This window comes from Drosophila sulfurigaster, chromosome X (genome assembly GCF_023558435.1).
Source record: "Drosophila sulfurigaster albostrigata strain 15112-1811.04 chromosome X, ASM2355843v2, whole genome shotgun sequence".
Taxonomy (NCBI): domain Eukaryota; kingdom Metazoa; phylum Arthropoda; class Insecta; order Diptera; family Drosophilidae; genus Drosophila; species Drosophila sulfurigaster.
Window position 1 is genome coordinate 10,638,915 of NC_084885.1, and position 21,324 is coordinate 10,660,238.

At 38.2% G+C, this 21,324-nt stretch overlaps 2 protein-coding genes across 4 annotated transcripts in view; one reads left to right on the top strand and one right to left on the bottom strand.

Annotated features, from left to right (window-relative positions):
• Positions 1 to 21,324, top strand: part of LOC133847820 (flotillin-2) — a 122,514-nt gene that overhangs the window by 52,719 nt on the left and 48,471 nt on the right. The gene's annotated exons all lie outside the window — the stretch shown is intronic.
• Positions 291 to 13,293, bottom strand: LOC133848637 (glucose dehydrogenase [FAD, quinone]). The gene is made up of 3 exons (XM_062284276.1): positions 12,016 to 13,293; positions 3,065 to 3,315; positions 291 to 2,251 (listed from the first exon to the last, which is right to left on the bottom strand). Exons 1-3 carry the CDS (start codon positions 12,471 to 12,473, stop codon positions 867 to 869), a joined length of 2,094 nt encoding a protein of 697 aa, XP_062140260.1. The 5' UTR covers positions 12,474 to 13,293; the 3' UTR covers positions 291 to 866.

Consider the following 21,324-nt stretch of genomic DNA (forward strand, 5'->3'; position numbering starts at 1 on the left):
GAACATAACTATGAGTTCAAATGCAATGAACTAAATTATGAACTCTGATATGAAAATGAAGTTTCTATTGACGATTTTGCATTTTTATGTGGTAAGGATGTGAATATGTGATTTATTCATTCTTTTTTTAAGCAAATATTAAAAATACGTTCAACTAACAGTTTAAGATCATAGAAATTAAAACGATTAGCGAAAGCTTAACATGAAGAAATAGCAACATCCAATTTAAGCACTTTGATTGATAATAAAACCAAACTAATGAACTTTGACAATACTTTATTAGTTACACGTTATTTTTATTTCGTTAAACATAACAACTATTGATACATTGATTGCTTCGAATCCAACTTAGAGTCTAATTGAGGTACTTCAAGTGTACGCGGCTTAAGCATATACAAAAGGTACATATTTCTATTTGATATACACATACACTCGCACAACAAAGATTTAATAAAAAAAAAGAATATTTTGTATAACATATTTATATATAATAAAACAAATGTATTAGCATAAATGACTCGATATTTACAAAAAGCGCTTAATTGACTAAGGACAACGCACAGTAAAATGGAATAGGAGCAGCAAGCGAACTGAGGCTTAATAAATTAACAATGTGTGAATTAACTAACTAATTAATCATTAAACACTACCCGATCTACATACAATGAGAGCAACTGCAAAGGAGCATTTTGAGCATAAAAAACGAGAAACTTTGCAAAAGCACATTAAAGCTTTTTGGGTGTCACGCTGCGTTGTGTTGACTGTTTACAGCACAGCGCGCACACACCTGAAAGCTGCATCTAGTTTTGGTTTAAGCAGGCAGTGACATTGGAATTGCGGTTCGGGTAAGGGATTAAAGCATTTGGCTACGAACTGGGCAGCGACCATTGATGCACTCCCTCCGGCAGCGTCTCGTTTCCTCCGTGTCGCATGCTGCGCTTGCTGCGCCACTGTTGCTGCGACGATGGCGGCGCCGTGGTTGGCGTTAGCCACAGCTGCTTGATGAGATCCGCGCCCTTCTCGGCGATCATGACGACGGGCGCATGGATGTTGCCATTGGTGATCGCTGGCATAATGCTGGCATCGATCACCCGCAATCCGGGCACACCATACGTCCGCAACTGTGGATCCACCACGGCCCAGGGATCACTGGGTGGTCCCATCTTGGCAGTCCCACTCATGTGATAGATTGTCATCGTGTACTGGCGTATGAAGCAGTTCCAATACTCGTCCGTGAACAGTGTCAGATGCTTACAGTTGGGCAACGGTTTGCCCCAGAAGCGTGCGCCAAAGCGTTTCATCGCCTGCGTCTCCCCCATGGCGACCGCAGCTTTGACGCCCTCTCGAAGCACATTCACATCATCGGGGTGGGTTAGATAGTTGTGATAGAGCAATGGATAGCGCAGCGGATTCTTGGAGGCCAGCTTAATGTAGCCGCGACTCTTGGGTCGCAGCATCATGGGAAAGATGCCGAACACATCGCGATTCGTTACCTCCCCGAACACCTCCTGATAGAACTCATCGGTCAGACCGTGGGCGGTCTTCACCTGAGTGCCGCCATCGGACATCACTGATGCGGAGGTCATCATGAAGTTCATGTCCGGCCAGTCATCGCTGGAATTCGCGTATTTGGTATTGATAAAGGCCACCGCCTCCAGTCCGACGCTGGAGGTCAAGGGACCATCCTCGGTGATGGCATAGCGCAGCGCCGTATTCACATTGACCATGCGCTTCATCACTATCGATATGGGATAGTCGATGAGGAACGCAATGCCCCCAACCGCAATGTGATCCTGCAGATTCTGGCCCACACCGGGCAGATGCTGCACCAGAGGTATGCCCAATCTTCCCAGCTCCTCGCCATGCCCGATGCCCGACAGCATCATCAGATGCGGCGTGCCAATGGCACCGGCTGCCAATATCACCTCGCGTGTTGCATACACATTCTGCAGGTGTCCGTCGCGTATAAATTGCACTCCAGTTGCCCGCTTCGTCACCGGATCGGTGAGCACCTTAGTCACATGTGAGAAGAGGGCGATGTGCAGATTGGGACGCAGTCGGGCGGGACGTAGAAATGATTTCGCTGTGGAGCTGCGTGAGCCGCGTCGCATGTTGAACTGATAGAAACCGAAGCCCGTCTGCTGCTCCCCATTCACATCGACGATGTCGTAGCCCATTTCCTCGCCAGCCTGCAGAAAGGCGGGTCCGATGGGCGTGTTGTAAGGCGCATCCTGCACAGTCCAGAGGCCACCTGCAAAAATGGATGATAGTTTAAAGATAGTGAACTTAGTTTGACTTTGTTGAAGAGCTTTCAAAGCACATTAAATCAAAAGGCAACAAAGCTAAATTGCTTGGCAAATGTATACAGCTTTACTTCTATGGAAATATTATGCTTAACAAGCTTTGTTGCAATTTAAAGTCAAAGGTCATTTAAGCTCTGTTTAAAACGAATGTCAATAGTCTTAAAGAAGCTTTTCTTCTTAAAGGAAATATTTGAATATAAAGTGAGAAACCAATTCGAATTAAGCTTAAAAAAGCAAAGTTAATTTAAGCTCTTTGCAAATTAAAGTCAAATTTTTTGTAAAGTAGCTTTATTGTAATCATTTTGTTGTATTGCTTAAATACTTCTTCAAGTTCAGCAGCAGAAGCTGCATTGAAATTCCTAAAAAGCTTCGTTGCCTTTAAAGAAATAATGTCAAAGATCATTTAAACTCTTTTCAGAATAAGACTCAACAGCCTGACAAAGTATCTTTATTGCAACCATTGTTGTGTGCTCACATTTAATGCTTAAATACTTCTATGGAAATATTTGAAGAAAATAGTGGCACAAAAGTTGCATTGATATATTTAAAAAGCTTTCTTTCAATTTAAGTGAGAATGTCTAAGGACTTTAATATTCAAATAAACATAAGTGGAAGATTTATTATATATTAAACAGAAGTACCCCGATTTAAAGAGCTTTCTTAGAATTAATGTTAAGATGTCAAAGCTCATTTAAGCTCTTTTTTAAAATAGTTTTGCAATCATTTGAGTTATTGTGTGCTTTCTACGCTACTCTACTTACCAGTGCCGTGATAACGTTTATTGCGTGCCAAGTAGGGATTGCGTTGATCTTCCGATTTGCGGAAATAGGGCAGAATCTCCTCGTAGGACCAGCCAGGATTGCCAAGATTTGCCCAATTGTCGAAATCACGACGATTGCCGCGAATATAGAGCATCGTATTTAATACGGAGCTACCTCCAATCACTTTGCCACGTGTCCAGCAGCAGCGTTTATCCTTCATCGCCTGGCAAGCTGTCGGCTGTGGTTGTGTGCTAAAAGAAGGGAGATAGAGAAAGAGAGAGAGAGAGAGCAGAGAAAACGTAAACAATTAGCGAATGTGTTGGCAGCGCTTTCATCATTAATCAACAGTCAACAGGTAAACACACACACGACACACGACAATAAAATCGCATTAGCTAAGCTCAGCTAAGCGATTCCAAGGGCCACGCCCACTAAAGACGCCCTAAGGCAACGTCTGGCGCAGCATGTGTGCGCCATTGACCGTCTCGAAAGGTAAACAAAATTGAAATAGTAGAAAAAGCTAAAACCAAAGCCAAAGCAATGGTTAAAGCAATAAGAGAGCAGCAAAAAAAACAAACAAAATAAATAAATAAAAAGCACATACAATTTAACAGAAGCAAACGGCAAAACATAAGACGATTAACAACAATTGTTGGCCCACTGCGGTAACTTTATTACAGCACAACCAAAAAGCAATGCTACAGCCTTGTACCTCGCTTCGCTGTCGGTCATTAGGAAAAATAAAAGAGCCTCCAGTTGCAGATTCAATTGAAACGGAGCTCCTAAAATGCTCATCATCCCATGGCAATAAATGGCATTTAACTTCACTCGATTGCCTTGAGCCAGGAGTTGATTCACTCGACTCGACGCGACGCGACTCGAATTATTTCGAGCTGTCAATTACGAGTGTGTAGACAATGGTGTGTTCTCCTTCAATTATCAATTATCACTGTTAACTACTTCTCAGCCATTCGTCTAATGTTAAGCAATGTGGTAAAGAAATATTTGCATTGAAAGACAACCAAGAAAGCTAAAGTATAATGTGCTTGACTATAAGTTCATTTACATTCTAAAAATATACCGCAAAAATATTATAATATATACCAAAGCCTAGATTTGGTATATCTATAATACTACTATTTGTACTACATTCAAAATAGAGAATGTTTGTTGTACTAGTTGATGATTAAATTTATATATTCAATTAGTAACACAAGATAAGTTAAACCCAATCCAGCCCAGAAAGACTAAGAAACCGTCTGAATATGTTTTTATAAATCTAAACATTAGAATGAAGGACTGATCAATGAAATGTTTATCTTTTGTAAACATTTCATTCTAATGTTTAGATTTACACAATTTTAATCAATTATTTAATACAGAAATATAGTAATTCAAAAAAGTATAGGAAAAGACATTTTAGTAAAAAACAGATAAATACAAATTCATTTAAAATGATCCAATTAAAACAATTGCTGGCATTGCCTTCGTTGCAGCCTTAGAGCAATTACATCTCAAGCACATTATTTTACTGTCACTGAATTAAATAACCCTTGACAACATTGCTCGCCGGATATCGCTTTGAGCTCTCAAGCTTAACCCAACATTTGACTACAAATTGTGTACAAAACGCCTACAACTGTCGCATTATTCGCTTAATTCACATTGCTCGCATTATTCGCATTAGACTCGCAGGGGCCACTCTCTAATTAGTACAATTTTTTGTTGGCCGGTTGGTTACGCGTTTATTAAATATACAGGAAACCTCAGTTAACGGCCCCGCACGAACTGTAAATTAAATAAATGTATGTGCAGCATATGCGACAGTGACAACAACAATAACAACAACAACAACATCTAACCAACAATCAACAAACAACAATGAACAATTCACAATGAGCTAAGCAACTGCAACTTTAAAAAAAACTGTAGCCAACTTCCAAACATGACAAAATAATTAAGAATGCCACGTTCACGGAAAGAACGACTAGTTGAATACCCTGCAAATATAAAAATTCTGGGAAATATTGAATTATAGAATTATGGAAAACTTTTTTAGCATTCCTAAATTTCTTTCTGATACTGCAAAATATTTAATTATAGAATATCTGTATCGATTTTGTCGTATTTGTAGTAAGAAAGGAATTCAGCAAATATAAAAATTCCGAAAATATTGAGTTATAAAATATAGAATACTTTCTTAACTACTTAGTATAGAATAATATATAGAATAATAGTAAATTATATAAATATAGACGCCTTCTGATTTTAAATTATGTAAATATAGAATAATATTTAATTACATAAATATAGAAAACTTTTCTCGACTTTGTCACATTGAATTGCAAATTATTTTAAGGCCTTGAAATTCTAGGAATTACGGAAAATAGAGTGACTAAATATTCAAGTCAATACCAAAACAAAAAAAAACTTCAACACATAGATAGAAAATAGAGGTAGTTCATCATACCCGAAGAAATCTTTATGTAGAGGGTACAACAAAAAAGGAAACGAAATGTCAGTTGCGGAAAACTTGGCCAAGCAAACTGCCAAGCGAGACGTGCAAATGACAGAAATGAAAGAGAAATATTGCGATTTGATATTGAAGGCGATAATCAAGTCTCCAATATATATATAGAGAGAGAGGAGCACACTTGACAGCGTAAGAGTTGAGAGAGTTGGCGAGATATGAAAGTGGTCAAAGTGTTGTCATTTTGCTTTATTGATTCATGTTCGCGATAAACTTTATTTATTTATGCCTTGTATCTGTATTGTTTTTTATCATTGTCTGCGCTTCTTCACGCCTCCGGGAAGCTGATTAATATACTTGCTTATTAATTTTTGTTATTTGACGACGATCTAGAGTGTGAGAGAGGGAGAGGGAAAGACATTCCGTCCCTTGGCCGCATTGTTGGGCGTAGTTCCAGTTATTGAGTACGCGCCTTCACTCCAATAACTCATTCAGTCTTTTTAGGCATTCGAGTCATTGAGTCAGTCGGTCACAGTCAGAGTCAGAGTCAGCGACTCAGATACAGCTCAACTTTCCCTTGACGCACGTTTCTCGGCCTATGTTAGGTCCAATGTGACGCAATTTGCTTAGCGCTGTGCTTTTTTTATTGGCTATTTAACAGTTAGTGCGCATAAATGTTACCAATTATTGTTAGCTCATTTTTGCACACCAAACATTGTAATAGGCATTTATGAGTTATTTCCATTGTTGTTGGTTGCACTCTCAACCTGCTTAGTATGCATCATTATAACAAATTTCGAGTTTGAGGCGTGAGATTATCATATAAATGATACGATTATTGCCCCTTCAATTCATTGATTAAGCGATTATTGATTTTCATTATTGATATAACTGAGTTAGCTGAGCTTTCGCTTTTTTTCTGGAAAATCTGTGATTAGTTTCTTTTAATTGGGGGATCATTTTGTGTGTGTGTGTGTGTGTGCTTCTCTTTTGATTAATGATATTTCGATTCCCCGTTTCTTTGATATTATATCAATATTTACATTTCCTAACGCTGTAAAAAATTTGCGAAAAAAATAAGTCTTGCTTACATAAAATATAAGTGATGTTGCGTGATTTGGCTTGACTCTTGAATGTTAATTCAATTGACACCAATTGACGATGAGTTGAGCTCAGTTGAGGGCTGAGAGGAGGAGAGTCGTAGAAATCGCCCAAACACTAACTGGATGAATTCAAGGTCTTGATGTGTCTCGAAAATAATATGCACTACAACGATGAGATGGACATTGATGATTGCCATCAAAAGTAGTTTTGTTGTCAGCCAGCAGCTGCTGCTGCGGTACATTTTGTCATCTTTTTTTTGCGCGCAGACTTTGTTGATATTAGCAAGTTCGTGTCCTAAGTCTTTTGATTTTGTGGTCAAATAAAAAGCGACAAATTAATTGTGAAATTGCCGACAATTTTGTGTGCTGGCAACTTGTTGACAAGTGTCCCAGTGTGTGTGTGGGTGTGTGTGAGTCTGTGTGTGTGTGTATGGGTGTGTGTGTGTGTGTGTTAGCATATGCAGCAAGAGAGCGGGACTCAGTGAAGCCTGTCGCCTCTCGCAGCTACTCTCGAGTTGCTGTTGTTGAGGTGATTGTTGTTGTTGTTGTTGTTGTTGGTGTTGCTGCTGCTGGTTTGCGTTTCATGTATTTTTGATTGGCAATTGTACTCATTGCAATTGGTAAGTGAGCAAGCAGTTCGCTTCAACTTTCCGCAATGCTGTTGCTGTTGCAGTTGTCATTGTTGTTGTTGTTGTTGTTGTTGTTGTTGCCTGATCTCGTCTGTCTTCTGTACATATTTGTATACTCGCGTGTGTGTGTGTGTGTGTGTTTCATTTCATTTCGTTTCGTTTCCAGGCAACAGCAGCAAGCAAACCTGTAACCGATTAACCCACTTCGGGCACTGCTCGATCCGGTTTTTTTCGTATTAAGAGTTGTTGGGAAACTCTGTGTGTGTTTGTAGGATATGCCGGCTAAATAGTCTATCCCCCTTTCCCAGCTTTAAGCTAAATATTTGGAATTTATGCCCGACATCCGAATGCCGTAGTATTTGCCATGGGTGTCGATGTCAAACACTCCACTTTGGGGCCATGAGAGGCGATTGCCGTCCGCCCAATGACATTAATGACACCCTGCTCAAAACTCCAAATAGCGGTGCCAATTTGCTCAGGTCGTTACTATATACATATGTATATTACATAAGCATAACAACAACCATATCGCTAATATGCAGCATGCAACTGATTGATGACCCGTTGAGAGCACCGAGAAGTTGAGGCATGACCAGACCTCAGACCTCAACCAGTCTCAGTTTCAGTTTCAGTTTTGAGTCTCACTCTGTGAGAAATATTTTCACACTCAAACAACAAGCAACAGGTGTGTGTGTGTGTGTGTGTGTGTGTGTGTGTGTGTGTGTGTGTGTGTGTGTGTGTGTGTGTGTGTGTGTGTGATTATCAAAACACATGGAATGCGTCGCCTCTTTATGATAATTTCAGAGCGTTTTAATTGCCCACAACACACACACAAATGCTAAAATGTTAGCGGCAGTTGCACAACTTGTCATCCAAATGCCAAAAGTGACACCGTTAATGCCTCATCTGGGCGTTCTTAAAGATGATCCATTGATGCTTAGCAAGTGTCGCAAATACTGAATGCACTTCATAAGTGTCGATTTAACAGTAACTTTAACGAGTTGCCAAATAAATTTATCTGTTGCAAATCTTGAGCAAAACGTTGTAAGCTTACTTTCACAATATTTTCTTAATAAAAAACTGTTTGCGAAAAAAATATTCAAAATCAGCTATTTATATTTTTAACACAATAAGAAGCGTTTAATTTTCAATAGTGTTTGTTATTAGCTACTTTAACAGCTGCTTGTTTTATGGCCTCAGTTTTCGTTGCAAACTTTTGTAGAGATGGCAGATAAATGCAAAGGTGAAGATGGTATTAAACATATTATGTTTAAGCATGGCTTTCTTTTATTATGAGCAGCATAAAACGATTTAGTAATTAAAGAATTGAAATCTTGCAAAATAGTTGTTAAAACAGTGTTAAATTTTTTAAGCAGACAACAAAAAAAGCCACATCTTAGATAATAAATAAATTAAATAGCAGTAACTTTACCAAATATAATTAAACAGCAACTATCGTGTAGTTTAAAATCAATTTCGTAATGCAAGATGTATTTATTGAATTGGTAAAAAAAAATTCAAAGCTTTAAGCTCTCAATACTTTTGTATTACTTTCAACTATTTCATAAGTTTGCAAATAACTAAATAAATAAATTCAAAGCTAATATAATAGAAATTTACAATAACTTTGCGCTAAAGAATTGGCAATTAAAAGGCGACGTCAACAATTTGTTTACCAACTCGATGCAAATCATTGAAGTGCAACGCAAATGTGGCAAGTGGCATGTGGTAGGCAGTGTATTACCAATTCGGTTAATCGAATGGAAATGCCAAAAAATAATAAATTGTACACATGATGCCAAATGCCGAAGGAATAAAGAGTCGCCCATGGGGACAGGGCTTCAAATCGACTCGACACGACTCGCAGCTTAAGCTGAAGCTAAAGCGGAGTCTGTTGTTGGCAGTCGCAGCTGATTGCAACCAGTTGTCTGTCGATTGCATGTCGCCCCTGCCACACACACACACACACACACACACACACACACACACAACAAATGATGCAATGGCGCGGAAAAACAGGCGCAGATTTCTACACACACACATACACTCAATTTTTAATATGCCCCTCTGTTTGTGTATGTGCATTTCGCATTTATTTTACCGGCAACAGCGAAACAGGCAAGTGGCAAGCAGCAAGTGGCAAGTGGCAAGCAACAACTGCCCCGCTCTGCTGCTTTCAATTACCAACAATCTAAGCGTCGCCGTCAAACTCAACGTGAACCAAATGAAATGGAAATGCTTTTTGTTGCTGCCACGTTTTTTTGTGTTTTTATACCGGCTAAATATAAAGTAGAAGGGTATTATAGTGTTCTCAAGCATAAGAAGTGATATCCAATTCCCAAAACTAATTATAATAATTTTAAACAGTATTAACAAACAGAGACTACAACAGATAGAGCTAAATTTCTACATATTTTGAATGTAATAGAGTTTAAATATACCAAGCTTGCGATGTTATACTTGAAATATACCAAATATTTGTGATATGTTACAAATATACAGCTATACCAAATATAGATTGAATTTCAGTATGTACATATATATACAGAAGACTAGGCGTGTTTTAGTATTTTCAGTATATCTATTTGGTATATTTTTAATAACTATTATCGCTGCAATTTCTAGTATTTTATATATCTAACCGTATGTTAGTATATTTTTGGTATATTAATTTGGTATACATTTAGAATAATACCGCTGTGTTTTGCTTTTCTTGAAAATGGGCATCGAGTATACTAAAATATACAGACGACTATGTATGTTTTAGTATCTTTATATACCAAATACTGAATATATTTGAGTATTTTTCAATATATGTATTTATTTTGCATATTTTGAGAATAATATTGTAGTGTTTTGCTTTGATTGAAATTGGGTAGCGGGTATCGCACAGTCGAGCACACTCGACTATATCTTACTTACTAGTTTTTTTAGTTGGAATTGAAAATATGTTTATGATAATGTCTTAGAGCTGCATGCTAATGGGGAATGGAATTCTCTGCGGCGAAAAAAAGTGAAATTTTTTTTTTGATTTTTTTTTTTTCAAGTTTTTGTGGCCGCTAGGGCCTGGGCTGGGCCAAGCGAAGGTTCGACTGCGAGCCGGCTTAGACGGCTGGCCCTAAACAGTTAAATGGATTACGGTATTGAAATGCGTTCGAAGACCTCATCGAGGCGAGCTCATGAATAATAAATAAACGAGGCAAGTAGAAACAGGTGATCGGGCGACAGGTGATCGAGCGTTTGATAGCTTCGTGATGATGATATTTCATCATGGGAGCGAAGAGAGAGAAGCTACACAACTGTTCCTAACGGTAGCGCGTTCTAATTTAAATCAGTTTCAGCCAAATGAGCAGAGATACCAGGAGGAGGAGGAGGAGGTGGAGGAAGAGGAGGCAAGAGAGTGGGGCAAGAATAAGTTAAGTGATATCTTTGATTTAATTGGAATCTCAGTCGAGTCACGTAGGCAGCACTCAAAGAGTGACTTTCAAATCAGCCATCTCACTCTCTCCCTCCCATCGCTGTCTCTTTCTTTTGCGGTACATTACACAATGTGCAGACTGTACAATCGCTGCGAAAAACTATTTATTTGTTTATTGCAGTCAAATTAAATTTGTCTACAGACGCAGACCGAGACGAGAAAAACCCATAAATAAAACTCAAAACACTTTGCAAATAGCTGCAATACTTTAACAGTTTGCTGCTAACTCGCAGATCTCTTAGTTTTTTTTCTCTTTTGGCGATCGTAAATGCACAACTCGATAATTGAGCACAAAAAAAAAAAATGTATTGAACAAATACCAGAGCAGACAGCGAGTTGAGGAAAGAAAGGTGACAATGCGTAGGAATTGAATTCCAAACAAGAAGAAAACTTTATTGTTGTTGCGTTCTATGAACTAATCAAAATGGACAGTTAAGTTGACATTTAATTTCGATTCTATCAGCAATTAAGGCACATGTAATTTCGACTCTTGTTCTCATTTTATGCCACAATTGATTAAACTCATTCTTTTCTCTTTGTGTGAGAAAGTAAATTCTATTGTGATGAAACTCGATTTGCATATCGCGCGTGACAAGCTGAAATTCGGATTAAATGACTTTTCACAATACATTTGACAAGCTGTAATTGTGATTGAATGAGTTTTCTCCACAACAGCTAGAATGAGCAATAAAATTAATGAGGTAGCAAAGAAGCTGCCATAAATCAGCGTCATAATTGAGCAACTAATTTGTGATGAGCTGCAACATCTTTTGATTTAGATCAATTCCAAAGTACTTTGAGCTCTTCAAGCTGACCTTCAATCTTTGTAGAAATCGAGCACAATTCAGAGATTTGAGTGAAAAGAAATCATTTGCATTAAAGAGCCAACCAACAGATTGTGCCACATTATTGAAACGGCAAGTCATCAATGTGACGCATCAACGGGTCCAAGCCTAAGCCCAAAAACAAACCCAAATCCCAAAACTTAAACGGAGGCAAAGGGAGTGCTGTGTTTGTCTTGACCGAAAGGTGGCAAATGGTGAATGACAATTGTGTACTTAGGTTAGTTTAGTTGAGACGAGACGAGACGAAGCGAACCGCGTTTAGTTGTCGTCGAGTCTATTACAATAATTACAGCTGTTGGGCTCTGTGTTGATGTGTATTTATTTGCCTGACCTCCTCGAAACTATGTCACTGTGAAGGCCCCAAGTCCGAGTATATATGAATGTGTGTGTGTTAACTGCTTCCCTCTCTCGCTCCCTCTGACTCACCGATACTTCCAGTCCATTTTGCTCTTGTGCAGATAGAGTGATAACAGCGGCACATCCGATATTTCCGTCTCGTGTCCGCCCGCCTCGAGGAGCAGCACCTTCCAATGGGGCACCTCGGAGAGTCGGGAGGCAAGCACTGTGCCCGCACTGCCGCCGCCAATGATGATGAAATCGTAGGCCAACTCCACCTGCTTGACGTTGAACGGACGATTCTCCGGATCGAAGAGATCGTAATTGTAATACGCAATCGCAGCGATCAGAAACGGGATGATCGTCAGTTTGCCCACACCGATCACTGCCGTTGTCAGTTTGATGGCCGTCGCTATGGCCAGGCCCAGCTTGGAGGCGCCCACAGCTGCCACGCCCGCTGCGGCTGCCGCCTTTGAGGCGGCGCTAGCCTTGAACAGCAAACCGCCCACCGAGACGGCGGCGGCGCCAATTGCGGGAACCACAACCATAATTGCAATTGTTGTGTGATCCTCGACGAGTTGTTTCTCTGTGGTTATAAAGCTTAAAGCTGTCTGTTGAAGCTCCTTAAAGCTGTATGTTGAAGCTCCTTAAAGCTCTCTTCCTTGAACTCTTGTTTAACACGCTCAACACATTTTTCCGCATGCCATGAAATGTGATGAGGATTTTTCTGTGCGACACTTTCATTCACAATCACGATCACAGTCTCGCCATCGACATCGCGCGTTTATGATCACATTTACGAGCACGTTTACAATTGTTGTTGCTGCACTTTGTTTGTTGTTTGTTGTAATTGTGCACTTTCATTCGAAAGCAAAACACACAAAAAAAATTGGTATATATACCTTTGTATATATAGATAACGAAAAAGAATAGAAAAAAAAACGAATTGAAATTGTCTTTTAGAAATTGTGATTCGTTTTAGTCGAAACGTGCGATTCGACTCGAGTTCCTCGTCGTCGTCGTCGTCGTCGTTGTTGTTGTCGCGTCGTTCAAGTGGCTTTTGTTGGCCTGGCCCCAAAAATGGGAATGAATGAATGAATGCGATGGAAATAAATAAATAGTGTTAAAGTTAAAAGTGGGCAACCGACTCGTTTGGCAGCCGCTGCGTTTCTGAGCCACAATAGCAACTCGTGTGCGACGTTTTGTCTGCTTTTCAATTTCTTGTTGCAAGCAGCAAGCACAACAGCTCCCGCTCCCGCTCCCGCTCCCTCTCTGCCCGCGCTCTCAGCGCCTGCCTTGCCTTGCCTGGCTTGGCCTGGCCTGCAGAGGCCTCTGCTTGAAGCGGTTGCGGTTGCCGTCCGTTTGCGGTTGCGGTTGCGCATGCGCTCCACTCAGCTCAGCTCAGCTCCGCGATCGCCGTCAGCCAGAGTCGTCTCTAGTGAGTCGCCTCGTCATTCGAGTGGAGCGCGTGACACGAAGCGAACACGAAGTGTGCTCTTCACTCTGTGCGTGCTCACTTTAATCTCTATCTTTCTGTATTAACCCAACTACAATTTCATTGGGAAATAAAAACATGGAGATCTGCATAAAGTGGTAGTAAAGTGAAAGAGTATGAATTGATATTATATTATAATTGAATTTTCAAATAGTTTAATCTATTTAATGTATTCATTAAACCGTGTTTCAGTACTATACGGTAGCTGATAACTTGAGTTTTAACACTCAGCAACTCTTGGTAAAAAGCTGTTAAGGGACGAACAACAAAGTTAAATTTGTAATTCCTCATTATAACATATTTTCGCATTCTTTTATTGTACCATTTTCGGTGTTGCAACCCAAGTTTTATGCATATTTTTGTTGTTTCAATTTCACATGAACTAGAACCTTAAATCGCATCTTAAAGATATACATATTGAGCTTGGTTAAAAACCCCAAATTATTCAAGTATATCTGCTTTGTACATTTTTATATAATAATCAATATAAGACTCCAACTGTATTCCTTACTAAGATTCAGTTAAGCTTCATGAAATATTAAACACAAAAAAAAATTAATTACATAAAAACATATTACAACTATCGGATTTTTACTTAGTGGTTGCTCTGTATTTTTATTTACTTGACTATAAAGAACTAAAAACACAGAGTTTGCATGACTATATGCTTACAAGTTAGTTTTTCAGGAAAAAAACAACTTTATATAGATATATCTGCGAAATAAAACATAGAATATCCATCAAAGCTGCTTCCATTAAACAAAATATACTAAAAAACCAGAAAGAAACCAACAAACTAAGAAATAATTAAATTAAACGAGTATATACAAAATTTGGGTTTCGAAAATGTATTATAAAAAAATAACAATTTATTTGGATAACAAAAAATAGTAGAATTGCAATATTTAAAAAAAGAACTATTATTTATATGAACAACAAAAAATAGTACAATTTTAGTATTTATAATAAAAAACAATTATTTATATAACAACAAAAATAGTAGAATTGGCAAATTAAAAAAAAAAAAAATTTATTTATATGAACATCGACAAAATTGTTGAATTTGAATATGTATAATAATAAACTATTATTTATATGCACAACAAAAAATAGTTGAAGTGGAATATTCATAATAAGAAACTATTATTAATTATATGAACAACAAAAAATGGTAGAAATAAAGATTAAAAAAGAAGCATAATATTAAAGGCTTTTTCGAAATGCATGAGAATGCAGTCACGTTGTCATCTCTAGAGCTCACACACACTCACACATAGACGGAGCGCACACATCGTCGGGGGGCCGCCGCAATTGGAGAGCTGTGGACGACGACGACGACGACGACTGCGTTCCAGCTTGATGGTCTCCTTTTTGGCTGCGGGAGTTGTTGCGAAACGGTTGAGCGGTTCGGCTCGGCGAGCGCATAACCGATTGCCAACCGATTGCCAACCGTTTGGCGCTCCTGTCTCGCTCTTCCGCTCAGCTGACATTTGCTGCTTGCTCGCCCAGTCTCTGGCTGTTGTGGTTGTTGTTGTTGCTGTCTCTGGCATTTGTAATTTTCATGTTGGCTTTTAGGCATTTTTTTTTTCTTTCATTTTTGTTTTTGTATTGGCTTCTCTTTTAACTTACTTCACTTAGTCAAACGACCTTCATGCTCACTTAACAGTTATCTGCACTTACCCGACGATCTACAGCTGTAAGTACACCTCTGTGTGAGTGTGTGTGTGTGTCAGTGCGTTATGTTGTGTATTCGCTCACGTAAGCCACAACAGCGACATCAGGAACTGAGCCAATGCTGTCATCATGTATCTCAGCTTCGATTTCCCGCGGATACGTAAGAATTAAATTGGTGTTTTTTTCACCACCCAAAAAGAAACAAAATTGGAAATTCGAAAATTGAAAATTGGAAAATGAAAACAACTGTAATATGTGCGAAACCTGTTCCCGAAATTACCAAATTGCGCGAAAACCGCAGGAAAACAATGTCATTAAGCGTGAGCCAATCGATTGGACGAAATGGACAACGATTCAATTGAAATTATCGATAATAATACATATTTATGCAATTCAATTTATGCAGATATCGATATCTACATAAAAGTGAATGTTCTTTGTCAGCGCTGATGATGAAATGTGTAGCATGAAATAAGATTTGCAATTGCGCATTCAAACTGTTCAGATTTGTAAAGTGTGTGTGTGTTAAGGCACTTCTCTGAGGTCAAAACATGTCCCAATCGAAAGTGCTCAAATCGCATTGAAATCCAATTATGTAAACGAACGTTGTGGGGTCAGGGGATGGGGGGAATATGTGTATTTCTCAGCTCAAGTGCGGGAAAAAGTGGAAGGAGAAGCATTGCGAAGAAGTCTCGACGTCGCCGTCGCTCTAATGAGGCACTTCCCCATGTTGCCCCCGTCAAAACAGACGCTGATGAAGACACTAACAAAATGTAATTCCCGCAAATTAACAGAGCGACAATAAAAAACGCTCAGCTCGCTGCTGATACGATATGCAACGATTGCTCATCTTGTTGTTGCCGTTGTTGTTGTTGTTGATATTGCTAATGGCACAAGGTCAAACGGCTGCGGTTGTTGTTGTTGTTGTTGTTGTGCGTAAGTTTTCCATGCGAAAATTTATGAATTTCAACCTGGGAAATTCCGCAATTATGAAACTTGACCAAGGTGGCTTTCCACTCTCTGTTCGCAGTCCCTCCCTTCAAGTCAAGAATGCTCAAGGACTGAGCCATAGAATTTACGACCATCATTGAGAAATGTCACAAGATGAGGGACAAGCTTAGGCAATGTCTAAACAGCTTGGACACTTTGTTAATTGCTTTACGCTTTTGCCGAGATTATGTTATGAAATTTGGCATGCATAAAGCTAACTGTGTTAATTGACAGACAGTCTTGAGAATTTGAGCAAGATTGAATAAAAAAAAACTAAAGATGTCCCGCTTAAAACAGAGTTCGATTCTTAAAAAGATGATGAACAACTACAGCCACAGCCACAGCTATTGGCCAATAGATGGCGCCACATGTGAAGCGTTGCGGCTCATTAAATGTGAGTCAGGTCAACTCAAGCTGAGGCGCTTAAAACTGAGTTCGATTCTTAAAAAGAGTACCAACAGCCACAGCTATTGGCCAATAGATGGCGCCACGTGAGAAGTGTTGTGGCTGATTAAATGTGAGTCAGGTCATTTCCGCCACAATTACGACATAACGCACCGCCAAGTTTCCGGCTCTTATGAGTGCTGCTTGCTTCTACTCTACACACAGTTTAGCGACGCGCGTTCGTTGCTTTCCTAATCAACACCCAACAAAAAAAAAACCAACGAAAATTAAATAAAGTTGAAAATAATGTACTTAAAAGCAATGAAAAGTGAAATGCAAACACACTTTGTAGCAATGTAGAAGACGACGAAGATGAAGAAGCAGAAGCTGAAGCTGGAGTGCGGGGTGACATAATGTGGGCAACACTCTTTCTTTTTTTGTTTTGTTGCTGCCCATTTTGTGGTCTGTGCTGAGTCATTGTCGAGACGCGAGAAGCAAATGAAATCGAAAATGAACTTCATTAAACGACAATAGAGGCGAGAAGGCACTAACAATACTTGTTGGCTGTGGGGCAACCGCAATCGGTGGCAAGCGACAAGTGCACTGGGTATCTCAATCTGTCTTTGTATCCGTATCTGTATCTGTATCTGCATCTATCTGTGTAACGTATCTGTCAATACAAAAGTAACTGAGGCCGTACCACAAATACAAATACAAATGCAAACATAACAAACCCAATCGCCGCAACGGAGCGTGGCATATGAACGAGTATTGCACGAGTACTACGTGACCTATTCCTAAGCTAAAGACTCGTTAGACACCAGCTGCCAGTTGCCAGCCCACAGCCGCAAAAGCCGCAGACCCTACAGAGATCAGACAGTGAAGCGCCGCTAAGAAACACCCATTGAAAGTATAACAAATAATTCTATTATAAATTCATATATCGATTTGTGAGTAAAATAGAAAAAAGTAAAATAAGCAATCGAACCTTTTGTAGTATCAGTTATTAAATTAATTTCTGATCAGCAAGTTATGAAGGTAAACTGAAACAAATCAGTAATTTTGTGCATCAAAAAACAGATCTAAATGTCGATGTATGTAGCATTCAGTCTCCAAAAATGTTGAGTAAAGCGCCTTTAACACAAACCCATCAAATAATCCATCTTAAAATCAGTTAAGCATTAATAAGACATCAATTTATTGAGTTAATAAGTTAACAATTCATTCATTTGACACTCAACACTACATTCTTTTATCGATTGACCCTCAACTATTCTGAGTTTGCAAATCAGTCAGTTAACATAATTAATAAGTCAGCAAATATGTCAATTAATTTGTGAGTATAACAATAATTTATCCATCAAACAGTCAACAAGTTATCTTAACAATTGATCCTTTTGAAGCAATAGTGATTAAACTAGTTGTTGAGCAGCAAATTAATTTAATAAGTTAGCAAATTTAACATTTCACTCATTTGAGAATTCAGCACAAAATCCTTCAATAGATAGACCTTCAATCCTTTGAAGTTCAAGAATCAGCCAGTTAATTAATAAGGCAGCAAATGTGTCAATGAATTTGTGAGATCAACAATAATCTCCCCATCGATTAATGAGAGAGTTAGCTTAACAATTTCAACTTTTGGGACATATGAGTAGCAAGTTTATAAGTCAGCACTCATCTCAAATTCATTTCAGCAGCTGGTTAATTTATTAGGCAGCCAATCAATCACTTATTTTATTAAGTGAACAACATTTAGCAATCGAATATTTAATATTAAAATATCAGTTTACTTCCAATGAAGTGATTCATTAGTTTCTCTTCATTGCAAACTACTGAAGTGAAAATCAAAGAATTAAATTGACTTTAAAATGTAATTCTACCAATGATAAATAGATAACCAAGCAACTAATTCAAGCAAGCTTATTATTTAGTTTGTATGTTAGTCATTAATTTGCCTTAATTTGAAATAAATAATTAATTAATCTTTAAATGTAATTCTGCGATTAATAATAAACAATTAAGCAAGTTCATAAATCAGCGATTCAGCCGATGGACTCATCAAGTTTATAGTTTATTTTATTTCAATCAATCACTGTATCAGTTTGTCAATCATTAAAGAGACAGAGCTCTCATTGATGCTGTTCCATTTTTTAAGCTAGCTCCACTGTACTTGCTCTCTATGCATAAATGTGTGTGTGTGTGTGAGTGTATTGAGGTTGCCACACACACATGACGCTTTTTGGGTTTTAGGTAGTTCGTAACTGGCTTCTTACTGTTGCCAGTAGTTGGTAGTTGGCAGTTGGTTGTTGGTAGCTGTTAGCTGACATCTGTTCATCTAATCTGTTGCCTAAATACTTTTCAAAAAAGATTTGTGTTTGTGCGCGTCATCGTAGCGCCGTTCGCTCGTAATTTACTGTCAAATCTGCGTAACGCATCTCTGATGGATTTATTGCGCACATCCATCCCGGCTTGATTTCGTTACTCTCTTTCTCTCCGCCCATCTAATCTTTAGGGCCAAGTACACTATTACTTTACTGCTGTCATACATTATTTCTCCAAGTCATTCCGCATTACGTGCCCGTTAATTGCTCCATTTCGGAGGCAACGTGGGATCGACCCGAACTCAAACTCTAACTCAATCGCAAACTCTGTGCGCTGCTCTCTTTTAAATTGAGCTGTGTGTGTTAAACGGCGTCGTAAACGCCTCGAATTGATCATTTCATTGATATGTTTTCATTAATTAGTTTAGCAACAAGCGTGAGTAATTCTCGAATTCGTCACGGCGATAAAGTAAAGTGTGATTTATGTTTTAATTTGCAGTTCAATTGAGTTGGCAAAAAAGGTGCAATCAGAGTTTTTAAATATGATCCACTATTTAATGTGAATTTAGTCATGAAGCTAGAGTTTTGGGCACAAACAAGAATACCTCCAAGATTTATAATTCCTTAATCGAAGGCTCCAGCAGTAAGCAGTTCTGTAAATTCAATTTAGTATTTAATACTAGATTTAATAGAATTAATAAATAATTATGATATATGACATGTATATACATAAATGATTCTTTAAAATTTGGTTGTGATCGCAATAAAGTTGTCGAAGTTGTTTAAGAAATTCTCTTGTATGACAAGTAACACTTATTGCAATCGGGTTTAAGCTGTTTTGACAATCTGGTATATTTTGTATACCATAAAGTACAAAATATACCAGTAATCGGGTCTAATATGGTATACAAAGCATACCAGCTTAGACCCGATTGCAGTAAGTGTATCTTTCGAATGCAGTGCTATATTGATATACCAGGTATGACCTTAGGTAGATTTTAGTATTTTTGCGGTATATTTATTTGGTGTATTTTCAGAATATCACCGCACGGTTTTGTTTTTTTATTACATAAATGCAAAGCGGATATGTTATAGTCGAATACACTATGGCATTCATGTTGTTTTAATTATGTTATTTACAAATTGTAGTCGATTTTTGTGGCATATTAATTTAGTATATTTTAAGAATGATTCCGCATTATTTTGCATTTGTTTTATTCAAAGTCGAGCACATTGAACTGTAGCTTTTTTACTTGTTTTTTAATTGTGTTATTTACAACTTGTGGATGCTTAGCTTAAGCTCTTATGATAAATGCTTTTAGATGTCAGGACATAGAATACAAATAGCAAGGTTTTTCAATTTCTTCTTTTCAATTTGAAGTAACTTGTAAAAGAGCATATTTGAGTAGATATTATTGTAATCTCAGTAGGCTACAAGTTGCTACAATTTAGTCTGTCAAATTGTAGACAAATTCAAACTAATATAATATATTGAAGTTCCGCCCTCTGTCGTTGCCATTGCTTTATGTGTGGGTGCAGCGCATCTTTGATCGCCGACACTTGTGGAGCACGAGCCACAATCACAGCAATAGCAACAGCAACAGCACTTGTTGCGACCCAACTATTAATTGCCATCGGTTTGTATGCATGCCAAACAGTTTGGGGCGCCAATGAATACCGTTCCAATGTCTTCGTATGTCGGGCTGTGCGCCAATTGCGGCATAACAATGAGCCAACAAATAATTTGCCACTTAATTGAAAAGTGAAAGCTATCAATCATTAGGTAAAGCCTTAATTTCAGCCCCAGCCTGCACCAGACCCAATTTGCCACACTTAAAATCCATGAGATTTAGATAATTGTGTACTGTAAATCTTGTATTATGGTCCAACCCATCATTTTCATCAGTTTTAATAATATTTAGACAAAACAATTATGCATTTTTTTTTTTATTTCATACATTGCTTATTGTGTCTAGTATGTTGACGATGGACTTCATGTGCAAGAACGGTCTCGGTATTCATACTAATTAGTAACAAGCTAAACAAAGGCAGTGTTTGGCATTATGCGAGGAAGAAGCAAACACAAGATTCTACTCGGACCATGCTTCTCTCAAATTTAAATGGTAAAAGGCATCAAAATAGTGTTTCATTTTGCATTTTGTTAATCTGCGGCAGTCATATCAGTGTTTGTAGTATCAGCATCTACTACTCGAAGAATCCTTGAGGTCATCGATGGGGGCAGTGTACTGTATAATTCTTGATCATTGGCGAGAGTGAACAAAAGTTATTCGCCTCGAACAACCCATTTTCTAATTTCAACTGAAAATAAGCTTTTTTATTTAAGCCCTTTAAATGATTTTAAAATCTTACCAAATAAACATAAAAATGAGCATGTTTTTGTGGAAAAAAAAGAAAAACTAAAAATTTGAATTTTTTTTTCGGAATTTAGATGTTGTTTTGCCGAAAGCTGAAATGAAATGAGCTCTGTTCTCATGCTGCTCCAGGCAGGTCGAAAAATGAAATTTTCATAGGCTA